At 48.3% G+C, this 22,286-nt stretch overlaps 1 protein-coding gene across 1 annotated transcript in view; it reads left to right on the forward strand.

Moving 5' to 3' along the window:
• The window catches only part of LOC149337246 (putative sodium-dependent multivitamin transporter), a 62,143-nt gene that overhangs the window by 21,221 nt on the left and 18,636 nt on the right, over positions 1–22,286 (forward strand). The window contains exons 3-8 of the mRNA XM_089554847.1: positions 2,729–2,794; positions 4,201–4,252; positions 6,715–6,782; positions 8,615–8,772; positions 15,042–15,182; positions 18,303–18,432. Coding sequence (XP_089410973.1) covers positions 2,729–2,794; positions 4,201–4,252; positions 6,715–6,782; positions 8,615–8,772; positions 15,042–15,182; positions 18,303–18,432 — 615 coding nt within the window. The remainder of the gene's footprint in view (positions 1–2,728; positions 2,795–4,200; positions 4,253–6,714; positions 6,783–8,614; positions 8,773–15,041; positions 15,183–18,302; positions 18,433–22,286) is intronic.

A 22,286-nucleotide genomic window follows, 5' to 3' on the forward strand; every position in this document is an offset into this window, starting at 1 on the left:
CGTCAGCTGCTCTACATAGACCGCTTCGGGCGCCTACGTGACCTTTTTTCCGGGAGACCAGACCTGGGAACCGTGCCGGGTGCCCACGAACGCTGACGCTGCGGTAGCGTTTCATCGACGTTGGAACGCCAAGAGACTCCTTGACTGCCCGACACCCAGCCAGTCCTCCCCGCTCGTTGCTCGAATAAGACAAGTAGTGTGAACTTTCCTCTTTGACTCTTTTTCCTGCATTTATCATAAGCACTTTGTTCTGTTCCCCCGTGTGTTTTTCCCGTGTATTTTTGCCTTGTTCTCTTGTTCCTTTCCTTTCTTCTCGCTCATATTGTAATTGGTTTCCTTTCCGTTAAAAGCCGCCTCGTTTATTGTTTGTACTTTGGTGTTTGTTGAAAATAAGACCTGCAATCTCACAGATCCTCACAACATCTAAAAGTGACGCGGTTAAGTGACAAGATCTCGCGTCTTGTCCCATGTTCCACTTTGCCGCCCTCTCTCCTACTTTTAGACAACAGCTGTACATTTTCACTTCGAGTGACTTTTAATGACTTTTAATAACTTTCATGCATTGCACCGTTTTATGCTCGCCGCACAAGTTCGAACGCGGCGGTGTGCTGCTCAAAGCGGGAACTTTTAAGGTATACTTTGCACTGAGAATGCATGCTTCAAACCCTGAAATGGATAAAGTTCAGAGTGCTACTTATTCCATAAACGTTTTGTATAGAAACTCTACTAGGGCTTTGGCTTCAGCTTCCTTGTAATGAGCCGGTTTCTGAGCGCAAAGTACACGCCGGCTGTGTGACATCTGGAGCATTTCGTTAGAGCATCGGGCTCAGGTACGCATTATGCCGGGTGTTTCAGTCAACACTTTCAAAAATTTTCAGAAATAGGCTCTTTGGGGTAAAAATATGGCTTCTGCGGCATGGTACTGCAGGCCTGGCGGAAACCAGAAAACCAGTGAATCGGCTTAGATAGTAAGCTGGGTAACTAATATTTCTTAATTAATTTTTTAACTGCTAGAGTTATGCGTCTAGTTGTAATTAGAGATATGTAGGCGGTCGTTACTAATAGCCATATAAGTTTTTAGAATTTCTAAAACGCGATTACCCTCGCCGCTGTGGCTCGACAAAGTTTGGCTGCATCGTGCTAAAATACATGCGGTTTTGAAAGCATGCAGGAAAAGCAACCCCTCCAGTGCACGTAACTGTCGAAAAAGCCAAATTTTGTGTAGTTTTACTAAATCGTATCTCTCCTAATCTGCGCTTTGCTGCATGCCGGTTTGTTTAGTGGACACAGCTGCTGCTTGTTCGTTCGAGTAGCTTATGGGCCTCCCCGCTGTGCCATTTCGGAAAGAAAAAACTTAAGGGGACACTTCAGCTTCGCCTTAAGGGTATGACACGATAATCTCAGCGCCCAAGGGTCCTCTTTGCAAACCACTTCGCCTATAGGCGTAGCCTACATGACCTGTCATTTTGTGCTTTACAGTCATAAATCGCTGGGAGTCCTCATACTACTCCAGTAAAACGGCGAGTTGAGCGAGTTGATACATTCTTGAGGAAAACAGCGCGCAGGAACAGGGACAAGAGAAAAGAAGACGACGGGACAGGCGCTGTCCCGTCGTCTTCTTTTCTCTTGTCCCTGTTCCTGCGCTGTTTTCCTCAAGCTCATACTACTCCAGGCGCAGTCACCGGTGGGGCATGTGAGAGGTCGTCCTTCCCGGGCAATCTCTCGTAACCAGTAATTAATTTAACTGCCCCCTGCCACGGTGGGCTGTTTTCTGACAATTCGGTGGACATGTTGCCATCTTCCACGATGGGCAAATGGCGATGACGTCACAACATCATGAGATATAGGTGGTAGGCGGACCGCCTGCTTCTTCGCTCACAACGCTGCCGACGACGACAACGATCACGTCGGATTTTCTGCAGCACTGGAGCCTTACCGCTATAGCATTTAATACATCCTCTTCTCTCGTTAAAGTATCCTTGGATGTTCAGCATCAGCTGTTGCACGTGTCGCAAATGTCGCTGTGTTTGTTTTGCTACCCTTGGAATTTCCAGTTTTTGGCTAGTATGACCTTCCGCTTCTATAGAAGTCTCTTTTGTCACATTAGCTATTTTCTTTGTTAGCTCTTTTGCAGTGCTAGCTATTTTTTATACTGAGAAACGAGGGATTATAAACTTCCTGCTGTGCGGCTCACTGCACCCCCTTCCCCCCCTTTGGTCTGAGAACATTTCAGTTTCATCGTCTGCTCAATTAAAATCCGCTCCTCCAATCCCGAACTTTTCTCTGGTGTTCCCAAGCAGGTTACTTACCTCTGGCCCCACTTTGTTGCATCGAGAAAGTTCGACGCTGTTTGCGGAGTGGGTTTGAAAGCGATCAGGCTGCCACCTAAAAAGCGCCCAAATGACTCGAACACGATCCGCCCTTATGAAATAAGAGTTGTTGACTTTTTCGCCTACAATCTTTTCATTTATTCATGCTTCCTTGCGGACATTTTTATTTGTTGTGTATTCGCTGCTTGCCAAGGTGTTAGATACCAAATACTTTGTAAGTCAGGGCTTGAAAGCCAATATAGGCGGCTTTTACTTGCACATAAAGGAGCAATGGAGCCCGTACACAATTACTGGTGGCTGTTGCTGGCGCAGAAAGTAAATTTAACACCGGGAAAGAATTTAGAGAAATGATAGCCAATGCATTGGCTCTCTCTATTTTCGGCCCCCTATGCACACAGTACCTACGGATGCGCTTTGGAAGCAGCGTGGGAATCTCGGCTTGCCTCATCTATTTCTTCTTCAGTGTAAGTTGTCCCCTTCATTTCTTCGTTATTGACCATAATTTCCGGTATAAAATGCACGGGCTTTGCATATTTAAAATTTGAAATTTTGTTCTTTTCGACCTATCTCTACTGGTGCTTACTACATACTATTTTTTTCTTTAGTATTAAGAGGTTTGGGACAATTAACAGGTTTGCAATAATTAAGAGGTTTGTGATAATGACGCTGTGCGCGCGCATACATCATATGCGCGTGCTGCACACCTGCGTTTTGCGGGCTATTTCCATGGTGCGGACAATCCAGTAAAAAAGATGTTCATTTTTTTTTCGACTGAAATTGAAGCTTGCGGATCACAGACTGGTTACGGACTGTATATCGAAAATTACAGTAGTTTTTCTTTAACGCGATAAAGAAGCGTTCTGTGAAGCTACGCTGAAACGAAAAAATAGAAAACAACCAGACCCTCATGCTACCGCGTTAATAATGTAGTAGTTAGAACGGGGCGTGCGCTGAGCCATCCTGTGAGATAATACTGTGAAGTGAGCGCTATTTTCATCCCAGCCTAGGTGTAGTATTGCAGGATTTGGAGGTTATCGCGTTCGTTCCAGCTAAAATGGACCAATAAATTTTGATGTCGTGACAGTCACTTAGTCTGCAACAAAAATGACGTTGCAGCATAGAGGAATCCATCGCCTAGCTAAGCTAACCTATTTCTTTCAGCCATTTTGCGAAGGGGCGGCTTAATCAGAGTAGATAAAGCCTGAAGCGATCACCCTCAAATCGAGTCAGGCTGTACCTCAACAGCCGCTTACTGCAGAGTACTGACGCGGCGTTTTTCGTGCTACTCTGTTAGTGAGCGCTGATTTGTAGAGTAGGTGCAGGTCAGACTGGAACCACACGTGGCACAGTGAGGGCTGAATGTTCAAACCTGCGGTGTACACCATTGCCAAGTATGGCTCTGCGGACCATCAGGTTGAGCAGAGGGGGCATAAATTCTCGTGGTAAACTTCACCTACGAGAAGGATAAGCAAATATCCAGCCGCAGGAAAGCGCCGTTTTCGTTGGGATATCAAACTTTTGGATATCAGCCCACTTTTAAAGTACAACTGAAATTTGAAATCGTCCCTACAGCAGATAGAGGCTTCTTACAACCTGGTTCACAGCACGAAGTTTTCGCGGAATAAATATCCCCACGAAATTACCAGATGTGCAAAAAATATCTGCATCGAATGCACTACGTAAAACTACATTTCGTTGTTATACCTTATGTTGTCCACGAATTTTAAGTGTACTTTTTGTTTATTTCGTTTTTACGTAACAGCTAAAAAAACGGCTTGCGTTTTTAATGCACCGAAAGCATTGTGCTCAATTCATTGTCATTCTACTAAGACCAAATAAAAAAACCTGACAGTGCGTCTTGATATTCTAGCAAACTTTAGGGGCAGTGAGCGTCTACTGTGCAGCAGTTGGGATGTCTACAAGTGAGTACCTTATCAGTATTCTCTTGTAATACCTAGAGCTCTGCTATAAGTTTGAGCAAAACTGGGAGCTTCTTTCGCGTTCCTAACCTGTGTGCAAAAAAAGATCTAGTTGCCTTTTTTCTCTAAAGATCCACACTAGTATATCGTCTGGATATTGAAAGTAACTTTACGAAAACTCAATGAAATGTTTACCGATAAATTTAACAGAAAGTAACGATAGCGGCAAGTGTTTTTAGGTTAAAGAAGGACCTTCACAACAAAAAATGAAACTGTACAGCCAACAAAGTTCAGCACCTAAAAGTGAAAAATGTGGAGAAAGCCGTAATTGTGATATGTCGCTGGCTCAGAGTCACATGCACGTCATAAATGAGGGGTGGGGGTGGGGCGTTAGGAAGAAAGTTGAGCGATAAACGACGCAATGGTCTACTCCTTTGCAACTTTAACCTCACCACCTATACACCTGGGTCGGCGTAGACCACAACTCTGTATTTCTGTCACTTTGATTCTGACCCTCTTGTGTTGCGAGTATACTCGCCTGCTTGCTGCTATCGTTACAGAATTCCCGGGATCTTGATATTAAATGGGGCACTTTTCTTGTGAAATTTACACTCGCCACATTCTCGCATTCCCAGTTTGATTACATTTCTCAATTGTCGATTTTGTGTTTTAGAGCCAATGACATATAACAGTCTCGTAGCACTATACTCGTAGATTAAAGGTGCACTGAAGAGGAATCCGAACTCGTCTTTTTGCTGCGGGAACTCAATCTACACGTTCCGAACATTCTTAGAAACTGCGATTTTTTGCCCTGTGTGGTAGATTTCTCTAATTAAATCGAAATAACGTCCGGCTCCCGCCTTTTTTTTTTAATTTGCCCCGTATGGCGGCGGAGTCGACCAACGCGTGGAGTGCCTTTTACCCAGTCCTGTGGCGGCTTGCCGCTCTGCCATCGGCGGAGTAATACGTAGTAATCCGTAGTAGCAAATAGTCCGCGCATATCTTTATTGCGGCGGGCTTTTTTTGCGGCTATATTATCTGCGAATGAAACTATTTATTCATGGAAACCCAAAAAACAAAATAAAGCGAAAGCAAAGCCTCTACGGAGCTGGCTGAAAGGCACTCCACGCGTTGGTCGACTCCGCCCACCGTACGGGGAGAATTCAAAAATTAAAGGCGGGAGCCGGTCGTTAATTCGATTTAATTAGGGAAATCGGCCACACAGGGCAATAAGTCGGATGTTTCTAAGAATGCTCGGAACGTGTAGATTGAGTTACCGCGGCAAAAAGGCGAGTTCAGATTCGTCTTCAGTGCACCTTTAATGACGCCCATGCGACGCACATTGGCCAGTATGTGACAGTTCAGGCACGTGCTCACGAACATTACGCGCAAGCCAGTCTGCATTAGTGATTTCAGACTGAAGCTGATTTCGCCAGGACCTTACGATTGCGGCCTCGTTGCTGGCAGGAGCACGCATTCATTGTTTCCTGGTGTGCTTTCGCTTGTGGGAAGCGCATTCGTGCACATTGGGTTCCAGAGCAAAATATGCACAGTCATCTTTGAAAGTAGCCCGAACGAAGCATTCAGTGATAAGGATTTTGAGCAACTGAAACCGCTGCTACTCTGCTAAAGGCGAAAGGTAAAATAAAAAAAAATGAGCAGTTCTGAGAAGGCCATCATTCGCCACTGTTTCGCTGTACGTACAATCCAGGTACTGGAAGTGCATATTTTCGCGAACCTCGCTAAAATATCAGTGGTGGGCTTTTGAACCAGCACGAAGCAAAGGATAAAGGCATTTAATAACGTTACTTAATGTTTCTTGAATGTTCGCATGACGAAGTACGCAAGAGTAATCATGCAAGGGTTTTTGGAAATAGAAATCCCTGAGGCGGGCCAAGATATTTAAAAGCGTTTTCCACTGGGCTGAGACGGTTTTTGCATTATGGTATACGGTGCACTTCTACGTTGTGCCCATGGACATGAAACCCTAGTAAAAGGCGTGACTGAGCATAGACTCGTTTGGTACCACGCACAGTATGTGTTGCTCTTATCTACATATAAAAGTCTTCACTAAAACTGATAGCAGCCAAAGTACTGTAGAAATCTTTGGAACATGAAGTGTACGATGCGACGCGAAAGGAGAAGTTAAAGCGATAAGGTCGATTTAGTTCCCAAACCCACTGAGGTTGCGTTGCGCAGATGCCGCGACCCGCCCGTGCTCACTTTTGGTCCAGTGATGCGGCCAGCAGCCATATGCTTCCTATGGGCGCCCACCTGACTTCTCTCCCATTGCGCCATGCTTACGAAGCCTTTGCAACACTGACCTAATATGGGACACACACCTGAACGGCTTCCGCAGATATGCTACGCTCGGTTTGGAAAAAATGTCGCCAAACAACTCTTTGGGCTGTACTTTCGCACTGAGTAAGGGTCTGAAAAAAGCTTCTGCTCCCTTTTGTTTCAAGTGCTTGGCGCTCCTCTACTGGCGTGCAACTTGATGGTCGGCGTTATTGGAACATCTTATACAGCCCTGGTAAATATTTTTTGCTCTTTTTTCAAAGCCCCTGTACTTCATTACAATACAAATAACTGTAACAGAGAAAAAAATAGAGGGGACGTTTAATCTCCGCCTTAAGGGTATGACGCGGGTACGTAATTAATTCCCATATATGCGGCAGGTCAATCTCTACTATATACCGCCTGTTCCGTATTTGTCTGTCCGTGTTAGAAAGAATTCTCCTGTGGAAACTACTGGACTATATGGGCTCAAACGCCGACTACAAGGTAGCTTATGATAGTCTTCATCTTTCTATATGTAATTTAACATCTAAACTTGCCTACATTTTCAGGAATCGGCGAAAAACTGCATTCGGCTGCGGCAGACCTTTTCGTCAGGCGAGCAAAGAAGCCACTTTGACAGGCTGCGCCATCTGGCGAGCGGTGAGGCAACCGATGTCACGGCTTGGGTCGGAGTGCGTGTCGTCTGCTCCTTGAAATTAACACCACTCGCCAGATGGCGCAGTCTGTCAAACTGGATTCTTTGCTTGCCTGGACGAAAAGTTCTGCCGCAGCTTAATGCAGTTTTTCGCGGATTCCCGAAAATGCAGGCAATTTTAGATGTTAAATTACTTATCGAAAGACGAAGACCATCATAAGGTTCCTTGTAGTCGGCGTTTTGAGTCCATATAGTTCAGTAGATTGCGCAGCGGAATTTTTCGTAACAGGGACAGATAAATACGGAACACGCGGTACATTCATAGACCTCTCGGAGTCCGACTACCCCTCCTGGTGCAGTGGTGCAGCGGTGTACAGATGCGACACTGCGATGGCAGGTGCTCGAAGTGGTGGGCCTTGTGCGACTAACGTTGCTCTTCCCGAGCGACCAATCATTGATTTAAGTGTCACCTGCCACGGTCGGCAGTTTGCTTACTACCCAGTGGGCAGGTTTTGATGACCCCGCTAGGTCACGTGACCCATGTGGCCCACCTGCCTCCTACGTTGCTCTCTGGGGATCACCTGTCAGAGCCAGGCGCATGATTTTTCGCTCACAACGACGACAAAGCCGAGACCGGATTTCCTGGACAACGGGGCCTTTATCGCAGTCGGGTTAATAAATCTGTCCGAAGACACAAAAGCACAGGAAAACTCTGCTCTGCCTTTTACACTTTTTAAACAGCGCTACCAGAACAAATAGATTGTTCTTTCTTATGCAGTGCTCGCTGTACTTTAGGGTAGAAAATGCAAGAACAGATGACATCCTAACACAAACCAATCATTTTACTTCTCACGTTGGCCTTGTAAGGAAATTGCGGTGTAATTTCCAGATTGGAGATGAGTAGTGCTGAGAGCATGGAATTATTGCATGAAGTGTGCATCCTTGAATTTTTTTTTTATTGCGTAAGCAATACTGCGCCAGGTTTCGAGCCGTCGCGTAGCTCCCGGCGGTGGCCGAGGTCAAACAGATGAAGCGCCGTTGCCATAGCAACCGTTTTAGCCGCGCTCCACCAGGCGGCACGACCATCGCTGCGCCGCCGCCGCGCGCCTAGTCGCGCGCTCTCGACGCATGTGTCGGAATGTGGAGAGAGGAAGCGGGAGGGAAACGGAGAATAAATACGCGCGTTCGCCTCGGGCAAAACAGTTGCTGCTTGCTTACGCAACTTGTCCGGTTTAATGAGAGCTAAACCTCAGCTAATTTTTTCACCTTTTCTTCCTTTTATATTCTTTCGTTATGCCCTTCTTTTTTTCTGAGACATAGAAAAGATGTCCAGAAAAAAGAAGGGCATTAGGAAGCCCTCTCTTCTAGTCTTAGAACTTGATCAGATGCATTTGCAACGAAGTTTACGGTGCATATAATCCCCATTGCAGGGTGGACTGCGAGGAGTCGTGTGGGCTGACTGCGTCCAGGGCGTGGTGCTGTTCTCTGCACCATTTGTCATCATCGCTAAGATCGTATACGACTCGGCGCACTTGTCCACGCCGCTCAGGCCTCTGAGCGATATCAGCACCAGGGACTACCTATTAAGGTTAGCGATTGCCTTGTATGTGTTCAATGGCTTTTCATTTTTTACGGCAATGATTCCAAGCGCAAATCACAACGCTTGAACTGCGTTCAACCGATGCCATGCACAACGCGGTACGTGCACAACGCGATGCCAAGCGGTACGTGATCACTCGCGCCATTCCAACCAGCTGCGCCACTGACGTCGCTGACTTCCTTCTGCACGACGTCATATTACACCATGGCGCTCCCCGTCAACTCCTTACCGACCGTGGCCGCTGCTTCCTCTCCCGAGTTGTTGACGAAACCTTTTGTTCGTGCTCCGTTCGTCACAAGTTCACGACGGCTTATCAACCTCAGACGAACGGTCTTATGGAGCGTCTCAACCGCACGCTGACAGACATGCTCGCCATGTATGTATCCGACGACCACCGGGGCTGGGACATCAGCTTGCCCTTTGTCACCTTCGCGTACAACTCTTCGCGCCAGGATACCGGTGGTTACTCGCCCTTCTATCTTCACTTTGGACGAGACCCCTTACTGCCCTTCGACACTCTGCTGCCCACAGCCGGCCCTGTCACTACATATGCGCGAGACGCTATCGCCCGAGCAGACGCCGCCCGCCAGGTTGCTCGTGACAAGCTCTCCGCCTCTCAAGAGGCTCAAAAACACCGCTACGATGGCCTGCATCGTTATGTGCGCTACCCTGCCGGATCTCTCGTCTGGCTGTGGCTCCCATCCCGTCGTGTGGGGTTATGTGAAAAACTTCTGCCGTGCTACACAGGTCCTTATCGTGTATTGCGGGCAGTGACCGACGTAACGTACGAGATCACACCGCTCCACCCAAAGTCCCCGTCCGCTCCACTGACATCCGAAGTCGTTCATGTGGCTCGCCTCAAGCCCTATCACCCACCCTCGACATCGCACGCCTAACACGCACCGGGACGTTGCCTTCAGCCGAGGGGGGTAGTGTTACCGGTGAACTGGTTGCTCAATAAGTGAACGAATCGTGAACGAAGAAGTGGCGGTGCGCTGGACGACGACGACGTTGACAGTGGGTAGCTGGGCCCTTGGAGTCGGAGCTGAGTGCTGGCCATCTCAGAGCAGCCGCCAGTATAGACTTACCGTAACGGTAATACCGTAACATACCGGTAACAATATTCTTGGTTGACCGGGACAAGTAGTCAGGTGTGACAAGAAACCCCCAAAGTGCTTCACATTTCAGAGGTTTCACTTATTGCTTAAGTTGTCTTCGAAGGTGTATCAATGTACCGCTCCTCGGTTAGTCTTCTTTTTTTTTTGCGTTTGTTAACCACGTGCATCCGTACCTTAACATGTTTCTGGAATTCCCTGAGGATGGAATAAATGAAATCGCAGCGCTACCTCTGAAAACCAAGGCATAACAGAAAAAAAAACAGCCAAAAGGCAAACGCGGAGTAGTATGTGTGATTTGGTTTTCCAAACCTGCGCACATGCTAGAAAGCGCAGCAGTTCAAGGTTTTTAGTTTTTTTTTTAACCACCCGTGGCTTTTTAGTATTCACTGACGTCACACAGCCCACGTGCCGTTTTGGGTTTTGGTCCCACAAAAATATAACCTCCGCGGCCGGGATTCCATCCCTCGATCTCGTAATGAAAAGATGCAGAACACCTTCGCCTTTGAACCATTACGGTAAGTATAGGAGATCAGGTTGTGAAAAAATCATTCGAAAGCATGACTCCCATGATTATAATCGGGATGCGATCCACGGTAAAGGCACACTACCAGAGCATGTGCGCTGACTTACCTACGTACGACTGTGTTCAGAAATTGCACACGGCGCAGCAAGCGACCGTACGCTGCACGGAAACATGTGCGGAATAACCGTTTTTGTTTTTCAACACCGTGCGCCAAAGGTGCTTCTATTCCCTGCTACAACTCCAGGTTCCGCGGGACGCTGCAGTGTGCGTAAAGCTGAACTAAAACAAACGCGGAAGGACATCCGCTTTCCGCTATTCCAGGAAAGAAAAGTGTATAAACTATGCCTTTCCTGTACGCACGTGCGGATCAAAACTTTCCAGGATAACAAAAAGGTTATATAGCAGATTAGTAGTAGTTCTCGAATAGACATAACTGTATTGTTGATTTATTTTTTTATTATGATCGTGTGTTTCCCTTTTGTTTCCCTTGGTTATTAATGCACTGCACACTATTTTTACGTCTACGTTACACGATGCCCAATGGGCCTGTAAGGTATTTTGAATGAATTAATGAATAAATAAATACATAAATAAATGAATAAATAAATAAATAAATAAATAAATAAATAAATAAATAAATAAATAAATAAATAGACAGTTTTAGTATAGCGTACGCAAAACCTTTGCCTACGCAATAAAATAGCGCATGTAGAATGCGCATGCGCAGAACGCTAAAAGAAGCTTAGCGTTTAGCGTACGCACGCAATTTTCTGGAAATAGCGTAGCGTCTTTGCGGGGCTTGCGGAGACAACATGGCGGCGCCCTGTTTGCCCGCTTCGGTTCTAAAATACCTCGTCATTGAGTTATTCGGCGCTCAACTGGCAATAAATGGTGGTATTCACTTCCGCTTTCTGTCGTTTCACTGGGACGCAATGCTATGTGCGATAACTTGCCGGTACTTTTGAGATAGCAGTCTGTTTTCAAGCCCGTAAGCCTAACGACAGGTTTTGTACACTGTCGTCATGGCAACGGCCATTTTTAGCACTTGGATCAAAACGATCTCAATTTTTTTTTTCGACGTGTGGTGGCGCTAGGTACTTACCCAAACGGGGCTGAACTTGGATGTTGTATGTCTACTTAGCGGCTATTGCGGAACGGTCCGCAAACGCTCACCTAAAAGTGTTGTTCGCGCTTTGAATTTAGCGTACGCAAACATCTTGCGTGTTGCGTACGCAAAAAACGCAAACGCTATACTAAAACTGTCTAATAAAAATATAAGTACAGAATTGAACAAGAAGATGCATGGTTCATACTGGAAATACGAGAGTATTTGAGGGGAAATAAAAAATAATAATAGTCAGCACAAGCAAAGTAATGCGCAAAACTCAAAGCCGGGGAACCTCAGTTAGAGGAACAGAATGTGTACAGGTGGTTAGAAATCACAATCTATGGCGCCCATAAGTTGTATGAAGTGACGAGACATACATTTGGTGGACTGATCTGCGCAGATGCAAGATTCGCACGAAGGGAGCAAGACGTGAGATAGCGCTTTCTCAGGTTTTCCCTCTATCTTTCTTGCGCTTGTTTCACGCTCTTCAGAACGCAACACAAACCCCCTCCTCAGGTTCTGTTTTCTAATTTTATGGAATAGCAGGCTGTCGCAAAACGGAGTTAATCGGCAATATTGCTAGGGGCTTATTTTCTTCATTCTGCTGAACTCAACTGATCGTAACTGATCATAGATAAAGATTAGTTATCCGTGTGGTTTTTATCATTTGTTCGAAATTTCCAGCTGTACATGTGCACCACCACTCCGTGATGTCAACATTGTCAATGCCCAAAATAGCTTAACTTCCCCGGATTGTAAACTGAAGCTTTGGTTTTGTTCATATTATCAAGGTTGTTATTACGCAATATACTGAATTTAGGAGAAACGTACACTCGCGAAGCACCTACCGCGTGCTTTACGATCTAGCGATCGCTCAGCTACAAAGCTTAGCAGTACTTTCGTACGCGATGTTTAATTTCACCTGCGACTGTAAGCCAGCTTCTCTAAGCGTAGTGCTCACGATCGCTCTCTGTGGATTAGTTCACACAGCCAACCATGCTTCAGGAAGCAAAATGGGAGACTTTGTGCACTGGGCCCTGAAAGAGTTCACGCGGTACATTGGCCTTGGTTTGATTTACGGTTTATTGGGGTTTAACGTCCCAAAGCAACTCAGGCTATGAGGGGCGCCGTAGTGAAGGGCTTGGGACATTTCGACCACCTGGGGTTCCTTAACGTGCACTGACATCGCACACCACGCGGGCCTCTAGAATTTAAATGCGACCGCCGCGACCGGGATCGAACCCGCGTCCTTCGGAGCGCCAAGGTACATAGGCCTTGAAAACCTGCTTCCTATAACAGACATAACCGAACACAAAAATTTCAGGGTCAAAGACGAAGAGACCCCTGCAATCTGTCTGCAAAAAAAAAAAGCTCGTTGTGTGATATACTATATACAAGGTATTTCACCTAAGATTTTACACAATTTTAAAAAATAGGATTTTTTAGTTAGAATAGCACTTTTTTCTGCATAGCATTGTGAACGGTATTCTACATAAGAATAAAGCTAAGGCGAGCTATCCTGCAGGCTGTTTAACTAATACTGAATAGTTAACTTTTAACTATTAGTGTTAAACTCCTTAATTATTGAGAGGCGTGTAGCCTAGCGTAATTAATAGCTATATCAGTTTTCCTGGTTTCAAAAAAAGCTGACACCCTCGATGCTGTGGCCAAACAAATATTGGCCGTTTCGGCCACTTACATGCACTGGAAAGGTTTGGTTTATGGGGGGTTAACGTCCCAAAGCGACTCAGGCTATGAGGGACGCCGTAGTGGAGGGCTCTGGAAATTTCGACCGCCTGGGGTTCTTTAAGAGTAACAACGTTTTCAAAATTCGATAAACTGATATCTATATTACACACAACGAGCTACACGGGTCTCAGTAATCAAGGAGTCTAACAGTAATAGTTAAAAAGTTAACTATTAAATATTAGTTAACCACTCTTATAGCTAGCACATCTTAGCTGTATTTTGATGTACAAGACCGCTGACGATGCTGTGCCGAGAAAAGCACTCTTCTACCTCAAAAAGCCTATTTTTAAAAATTGTGTAGAGTTTTAGGTGAAACACCCTGTATATAAAAAAAGCGGTTCTTAACTCACTTCTACCAGGCGTTATGTGCCATAGCACAGCAGGAACTCAGGGGTCAAACACAAGCGATAACTTCCACTAAGGCTTTATTTGGTGCACACAGAATTTGCACGTGAAGAAAAATTCATTCATTCATTCATTCAAAAAACGATACGTGTCAGATTAGTCAAGATAATTTGTGAACAAACAACCTCGCGGCAGTATGCCAACCGATGAAACGTGTTTGCATTTGCTTTTTAAGGTTGTTGTTCACAAATTACCTTGACTAATCTGACACGTATCGTTTCTTCTTCATGTGCAAATTATGTGTGCACCAAATAAAGCCTTAGTGGAAGTTAGCGCTTGTGTTTGACCCCTGAGTTCTTGCTCCGCTATGGAACATAACGCACACCCACTAGCCCGAACCATCCCCTTGTTAAGTTATGTTTCTACCAGGCATGAACTTACTTGAGCCCCAGTCATTGTACATGGTGACTATCGAATGACCTAGACGCTGGCAAGTGAGATTGTGTGTGTCGCACAAAATGCGAACTTGACAACAAGCTACATTAGCTAATTGTTATTATCGTCTTACGGTCATGACATTAACTGGTGCACCAAAAAGCACATTGTCCAAGCAAAAATGAATCATTCTGATCAAAGTAAGGTTATTTTAAGGTTAGTCTCAGCGCGAAAAGTACCGCACGAGCGCAAGAACCGGACACACACAGTGCTGACTATCAACTCACGTTTTTATTCAAAAGGTCGTCATTTGGCCGCCGCGGTGGCTCAGTGCTTATGGTGCTCGGCTGCTGACCCGAAAGACGCGGGTTCCATCCCAGCCGTGGCGGTCGAATTTTCGATGGAGGCGAAATTCTAGAGGCCCGTGTACTGTTCGATGTCCGTGCACGTTAAAAAACTCCAGGTGCTCGAAATTTCTGGAGCCCTTCACTACTGCGTGTATCATAGCCTGAGTCGCTTTAGGACGTTAGACACCATAAACTAAACTAACTAAACAAAACTTAAGAGGTCGTCAATTTATACAACAGTCACTGCATGACATATCAAAATCAAATGGAGAGAACATACAAGAAGGTCACCAACTTGCATGAAAACGAGATTTAAAATCTACTTGGTAGGTATTTAATTTCTGTCTTAAAGAAATTGATAATTTTGTTACGCACCAATCACGGTGCGTTGCAGTACGGTAGGCCTATGTTATCTCCTCATTTAGCTGGAATTACCCCTTGGCTACAATCTGACAGTCTCTGTAAAACGTCTGGCATTTGTTTGCGCTCCATGCATCGGCTGTTTCTAAAAGACCCCGGAATAGCAAACTTGTTGATCGGTTCCGAAAATATTCTAATAAATTGCGCAGTTTTATTGCACTGAGCCCGGCGTCTCATTCTATATTTTTATTCGATTGTTCGCGTACCTGCAGACTGGACGCCGACTTTAGAGACGACGAGACCGTGTGGGCGCACGCCATCGCCACTGTGCCCTTCCACATGGTGCGGGAAGGCATGGACCAGATGGTCGCTCAGAGATTTCTGGCGGCGAGGAACATCAACAGTGCACGCAGGCCAGTACTTGCTTCGTAATTTTGCTATGCGTCTTCTCTCTTTCAGCGCGATAGGTATGATGCTTTCTTCTGGAAAAAAAGGGGTTAGTATATCGTAACAGAGAGCTACCGCGTTCATATCCTGCAGGTGATGTCCAGGAGGGCGGGGTTTGGGGCTCTCGACAATTTGCCGTTCATGGGCACGTGAATCAGATGGGGCTGTCTCGTATGAGCACTGGGTTTAACGCTCCCGTGGAATGGGTGGTAGATTAATCAATTGCACTTTTATTAACTTCAAAAAATTTAAGCCAAAACTGGCTATTGAATAACACCGCGGCGTTCACGCATACACGGTTTAACAAATAGAATAAAGAAAATGTTTTAAAAGAGGCCGTGTGACAACACACATCAGTAATGAAAAGAAATAACACAAATGAAAAACCGCCAACAGCACATTGTAATGAAAAGAAATGACACAAAAAGAAACCACCAACAGTACATTTTTCCCTAGAACCTGAAAAGAAATATGCACATTTTTGCATGAAAAAGCGGGTAACAGGGGTACTCTTTGAAATAAATATGACAATACGATACGTTAAACCGTATTTTTTAAGCTCACGGTTTATCTTTATTTTTAATTGCACAAATATACCCTTCCGCATAAGAGGAAGGGTTATAGGCACATGTGCAAGAGTAGCAGGAGGCGGCAGAAAATTAGGTGGGCGGATGAGATTAAGAAGTTTGCGGGGATACGGTGGGTGCAGCTGGCGAAGGACAAAGAATAGGTTGGGCTAACCGAAAAGGAAATAAAAATAATAAGCCCCTTGCCTGCACCACATACGTACAACAGGCTTAACCCAATCCTAAAATAAAAGAATAGGCCCGTAGGCAAATTGTAATTTCACCACCCGTAGGCGGAAAAGTAAAATAAAAGGGAAAAGCTACTATAGCGGCCCACAGCCGGGGGAGCGGGCCCGGGGAGACACCCCTGATCTCCCCTGGGAAGTAGCGGAAAGGGATGGACAATTGGATAGGAAGAATAGTTGTAGGTAATGGGTGGGGATAAAGGTTGGGAATGGGGACAGCGAGGTTTTTGTTCAGATCCTTCGATTATCTCGACTCCACTGCTGGCCTGCCTGGCCAGGGCAGGGAGAGCATCGAGATTGCCCAATGGTGGGCCCCACTCACGGGATGCCCGACCACCCACCATACGCAGGGGGGCTCCGACCGTCGGAGACAGGAAAACCTAACACGGGGTCAGCAGCTTCTTGGGGCCCCTCCACGACACTAGGGGACTTTTCCGACCAGACGGCTACTCACCGTCGAGTCCTTTTCACGGTTTTTCAGACACCGGAAGTATGTGTGATGTGGTCCAGCCAGTAGAGGCTTAGGTCGTCTGCCTAACGGTCCCCCGGCCCTCAGCGTCGTGACTTAACACCTCCGCGGGGACCCATATGTGCTTCCATCCATCCAACCATGCACTTATTTCCTCCCCTAGCTTGCTCTTCTCCTACTGAGGAGAGAGTGTTCAAGGCCGGCCGACCGGGCCACTAACCAAGAACGTGGCTTAGGGTGAGATGGCCCGGGCCTACTCCACCGGTACTCCACAACATCGACGGTTTTTACCAGACTCTTACGTGGTCGTACTAGGCCCCCATCCCCCGGCGTCCCGCAAAGGCCATTACAGCCCTGCGGCCGGCCGTAAGGCCGCTTCCCCGAGGCGCGGATTCAGAGCCTGGCTACTATAAACCCCCGCGCGGACCTGGTTTCTCCATAACCAGAAACCGACGCGTCGGTAGCCAGATTTGCACGCCCCCGCGTGCGGAGGGAAGTAGCATGTATTTGAAAACCTTTCGTTCTTTGGACTTGCCTTCCGGGCCGGATTTTGTGGGTCCAACCTGAGTATAAACCCAGGCCTGCCTCCGCTCAGGCATCGGACCTCACGCGCGCGCCTGGCCCTCACAGCCGCCTGGGAGTCGCTGCCACTCCCATGGGGTTTTGCATCCCCAGAGGATGGGTCCCGGCCGTCCCATCCCCACTGCTGGCATTGCACCGGAACAAAGCCTAGTAGACGAAACTACACCGGCCTGTATCCGGTGGCGGGGGGGGGGGGGGGGGGCACGAGCAGGCCGCACAGTCAGATTACCCCAGCACTGGCAATGGACAAAGGGTAGGTTGGGGCAACCGAAATGGAAATAAAAATAATATGACCCTGCCTGCAGGGTGAATTGGAGAGAGATTGGAGAGGCCTTTTCCCTGCAGTGGGCGTAATCAGGCTGATGATGATGGTGACGATGATGATGCCAGCCAGTGTCGGCTATGAATGCCAACAAGGCCCGGTATTGGGGCCCACGGGTCCAGATTCGAGTGTCTGGTGGTCGGTTGGGGTGGTAACCCTGAATGCCGAGGTGTCACTAGCGTGCCTCCCAAGGCTGGAGCAGGTTAGCACGAAGTGAGGTAACGTCGCCTCTGTAGCAGAAGCGGAGCAGTTCTTTACATTGTTCAAAATTTTCAAGTATGGATCGGGGGATGCTAAAAAATATGGAGCTATGTCAATTTGTTGGTCATGCCACACGTTCTTATCAGTGGCAATTTGGGAAGTTTGTTTTCTGCAGTTTTCTGTGCAACCATGCAAATGCAAATCCCATTTGCTCCCTCTAGTTTCTTGCTCTTTATTTTTGCAACTGCAGCAGAATAAAGCCTTCTCGTGTTCTCTCAGGCTTGAGTCATTAGAAAAGTACCGACTACGTCCAATATGTTGCTGAACTCCGCTGCAGTTAAGCTGGGTTACTTAATAAAATTAAGTATTTCAGGCATTCCCAGCACTTTGATCACAGGAAAAGCACTCTACGAGTGGCCGATAGTGTAATCATAGCTGTAAATGGTAAAACCTCAGAGGAAAACCAAATCACATCGTCTTTAGGTGAGAGCTGAGAACCGCGCAAAGAAGCAACGCTGGTTTTAATTTCCTTTGTGTTTCGGGTCCTGTAGCGCCCTGCAAACCTGTTCAGCCGCGTGTTATGAAGGCCCATTACCCGCATCGTTTGCAACTTAAAGAAGAAGCGCCACTTTCTAAAGCGACGAGAATTTTGACATCAATTGTAGCAGATACTGGATGCTTCCACTGCTTCTATCGTGCAGGGTTATGTGGGCTGGAGCTACAATGCTCATGTTCTTCATTACAACGGTGTCACTGACGGCGCTGGCGCTCACGTACTGGTATCGCGACTGCGACCCGGAGCTGGCCGGCTACATCACTCGGCTCGATCAGGTGCGTTCGCGTGTGTATATCCTGCATAAATTCAGAGACAGGTGCAAACATGTAGTAGTAGCAGTAGTAGTAGTAGTAGTAGTAGTAGTAGAAATAATAGTAGTGTAAGAAGAAGAAGAGGGCGTCTCCGCGGTGCCACACTTCGTCGTCATCGCTGGTGGTTCCGGCGCAAGGCTCGTGCTGGAGCTGCTTCCTTCGGCTGGTTCTGCCGTCTTGCTACGACCTGAGCGCTGCGTGCGTTGGTCGCCGTGACCCACTAATAAATTCACTGTTCACTTGGTGGAGGGTGCAACGATCCCAACCCCGACGTCGCCCTGGAACTCCACAGTCGCACGGTGTCCGTTCCCATGGAGGACCCAAGCCAGCAGCCCCCGATCCTGCTTCCTGCTTCCTGCGACCTGCTTCCACCTATCACCTGTTCTGGTCCCTCACGTCAACGCGACCCTGCTATCTTTAGTGGCAGCTACGACCAAGATGTGGAAGATTGGTTGTCAGCCTACGAACGGGTGAGCCGGCACAACAAGTGGGACGACGCTCTTAAGCTTAACAACGTCGTGTTCTATCTTACTGACGTCGCAAACCTCTGGTATCGGAACCACGAGTCGGACATCACCACCTGGTCCGTGTTCAAAACTACGTTTGCCGAAGTATTCGGCCGCCCTGCCGTTCGCAAACTTCGCGCTGAACAGCGTCTCCGTTCGCGAGCGCAGAGGACCGGTGAAAGCTTCACAAGTTACATCGAGGACATAGTCGATTTATGTAAACGAGTGAACCCATCTATGACAGAGGAAGATAAAATTTGCCACGTCATGAAGGGCATCGATGATGGCGCCTTCAACATGCTCGTGGCTAGGAGTCCGACCACCATCGCAAAGGTATACGAACTTTGGAAAGTTGCGACGAGCTACGGAAGCAACGCATTTTGGTTCGCCACCCTACTGACGCGTCGATCGCTGGACTGGCCGCGGTCGCCGACTCCTCCTAGCTCAACGCCGAAATCAAGAAATTTGTCCGCGAGGAGGTTGGCCGCCAGCTATCTCTCCTACCCTCTCTACCCGAACAATCATGTTCTCTGGCGCCGCAGCTCAGACATGAAATCCAGCGACAGGTCTCGGACGCTGTTCCTTCCGGCCATCCTCCAGCTCCTGTCGCTGCCCGGATGGCGCTTTCTGAGGCTGCCCTATCTCCACCTGCCCCGAGTGCTGTGCCGCTGAGTTATCCTTACGCTTTCGTGCCGCACCCCATTGTGGCGGCGCCTCGCACCTACGCCGAAGTTGTGGCTCGCCCAGCACCTCCCACGGCGTATGCGTATCCTTCGGCCATCATGCGCTCGCCACGCACTACTGGTCGAGTGGCGCCGCCCACCTCACATCGGACAACCGTCCGATATGCTTTGCTTGCGGCATTCCCGGGCACGTCTCCCGCCATTGTCGACGCCGCATGTCACTGTTGGGGCCTGAATATACGGGCATGTCCTATTCGGCGCCCTACTTCCGAGTTCCGCCGGGGCCGCCACATGAACCTTCTGACCACCAGGCTTCTTCGTCTCGTCGCTCACCGTCACCCCGTCGCCGCTCCATTTCGCCCATGCGCCGCCGACTTTCCTCAGCCGAGCAGGGAAACTAACCGCCGCAGTTCCCGAGGCACGAACTGCGTACTCCGCTGACCGTCAAAGTCCTCTTTTCCCTGCGAACGTTATTGACGTTATCGTGGAAGGTGTTTCGACGCTTGCTCTTACAGACACTGGTGCCGCCCTATCTGTTATCAGCCAAAAACTCTGCCGCTCTCTTCGCAAGGTGACGACGCCTGTTTCCGGTTTGTCGCTACGTACCGCCACCGCACAGCATCTCCAGCCCACAGCTCTCTGCAGCGCCCGAGTAGTAATTGCGAACAACGTGTATTTTATTGAATTCATTGTCCTCACCCCTTGTTCTCATGATGTCATTCTCGGCTGGGATTTTCTGTCCCATCATCATGCCATGATTGACTGCGCCCGCCCTCACGTCGAACTTTCCGTGCCATGCGCTCTGCCATCCGCCGCTGCGTTTGATGACGTGGGTCCTCGTGCTGTTCCGAAACTCCATGTCGCTCAGGACACTGCTATCCCACCCGTTAGCGCTGTCCTCGTTCCTCTCTCTGCTGCTTCTACCGCCGACGCCACCGTTCTCTTCTTACTTTCCGACGTTGCTTTCTGCCGCCACCGTATCTCACTGCCCTTCGCCGTGCTTGACTTGTGCAATGGTGCCAGCACACTTCTGGTCTTCAATACACTTTCTTACGCCGTTACTGTGCTTCGTGGAGAGTGCGTTGGCCGTTTTGAGCCTGTGGACTTACTATTTGACCTCGACGCTACCGACCGTTCATCTGCTTGCGAAGTTGATGCGTTGACTCCTACTAAAGTGGCTTCTGACCCGCATCAGCTTGATCTTCTCGCCTGTTCTGTTGATACTTCCCTCGAGTCACGCCACCGCGAGCAGCTTCTTGAGCTGTTGCACCATTTTTGGTCTTCATTCGACACGCCGCAAGCCTCTTTGGGCCGGACGACGGCTGTCTCCCACCACATCGACACAGGCCCTCACCCGCCTCTGCACCAGCGCCCATACCGTGTATCACCTACAGAGCGTCGTGTCATAGCCGAACAAGTCGTCGACATGATCCACCGCGGTGTTGTTCGGGAATCAAGTAGTCCCTGGTTGTCTCCCGTGGTCCTTGTCAAGAAAAAGGATGGGTCTATACGCTTCTGCGTGGATTGTCGACGTCTCAACAAAATCACACGTCGGGATGTGTATCCACTCCCACGCATTGACGATGCATTGGACTGTTTGCAAGGCGCCGAATTCTTTTCTTCGCTTGACCTACGCTCCGGTTATTGGCATGTTCCCATGGCTCCAGCTGATCGCCCAAAGACCGCTTTCATCACTCCGGATGGGCTTTACGAATTCAACGTTATGCCATTCGGCCTTTGTAACGCCCCAGCAACATTTGAACGAATGATGGACAACGTGCTGCGTGGCCTCAAATGGAAGACCTGTCTTTGTTATCTGGACGACATCGTGGTTTTCTCTCCTGATTTTCCCACCCATCTGCATCGTCTCCGCCAGGTGCTGACCTGCCTTGCTCGTGCCGGCCTTCAACTGAACCTTAAAAAATGTCACTTCGGCGCCCGCCAACTCACCATCCTCGGCCACATCGTGTGTAAAGATGGGGTCCTCCCCGATCCTGAGAAGCTGCGCGCCGTTGCTGACTTCCCAAAACCGGCCTCTCTCAGAGCTGCGCACCTTCGTGGGCATATGTTCCTACTTTCGTCGTTTTGTACGTAATTTTGCTACAATCATCGCCCCACTAACAAAGCTCATGAATGGACCCGCTAACTTGTCCTCTTGGACACCGGCCTGCGACGAGGCATTCGCGAAGCTCCGCAAAGTTTTGACATCACCGCCCATACTTCGTCATTACGATCCCGATGCTCCAACGGAACTCCACACTGATGCCAGTGGTGTCGGCCTCGGTGCGGTACTCGCCCAGCGCAAGCATGGTTTTTCTGAATACGTCGTCGCTTATGCCAGCCGCGCCCTCACGACAGCAGAGTCAAACTACTCCGTTACCGAAAAAGATTGTTTGGCGATCATCTGGGCGATCACCAAGTTCCGTCCTTACCTGTACGGACGCAGGTTCGACGTTATAACAGACCACCACGCCGTCTGTTGGCTCGCTACGCTCAAAGATCCGTCGGGCCGTCTCGGACGCTGGGCCTTGCGCCTTCAGGAATATGATATCCGTGTTGTATACCGCTCGGGCCGCAAGCATTCTGACGCCGACGCTCTCTCTCGGTCGCTGGTGTCCCTGCCGTTCCC

The sequence above is a fragment of the Amblyomma mixtum genome, chromosome 7, assembly GCF_055824585.1.
Source record: "Amblyomma mixtum isolate Tamu chromosome 7, ASM5582458v1, whole genome shotgun sequence".
NCBI lineage: Eukaryota > Metazoa > Arthropoda > Arachnida > Ixodida > Ixodidae > Amblyomma > Amblyomma mixtum.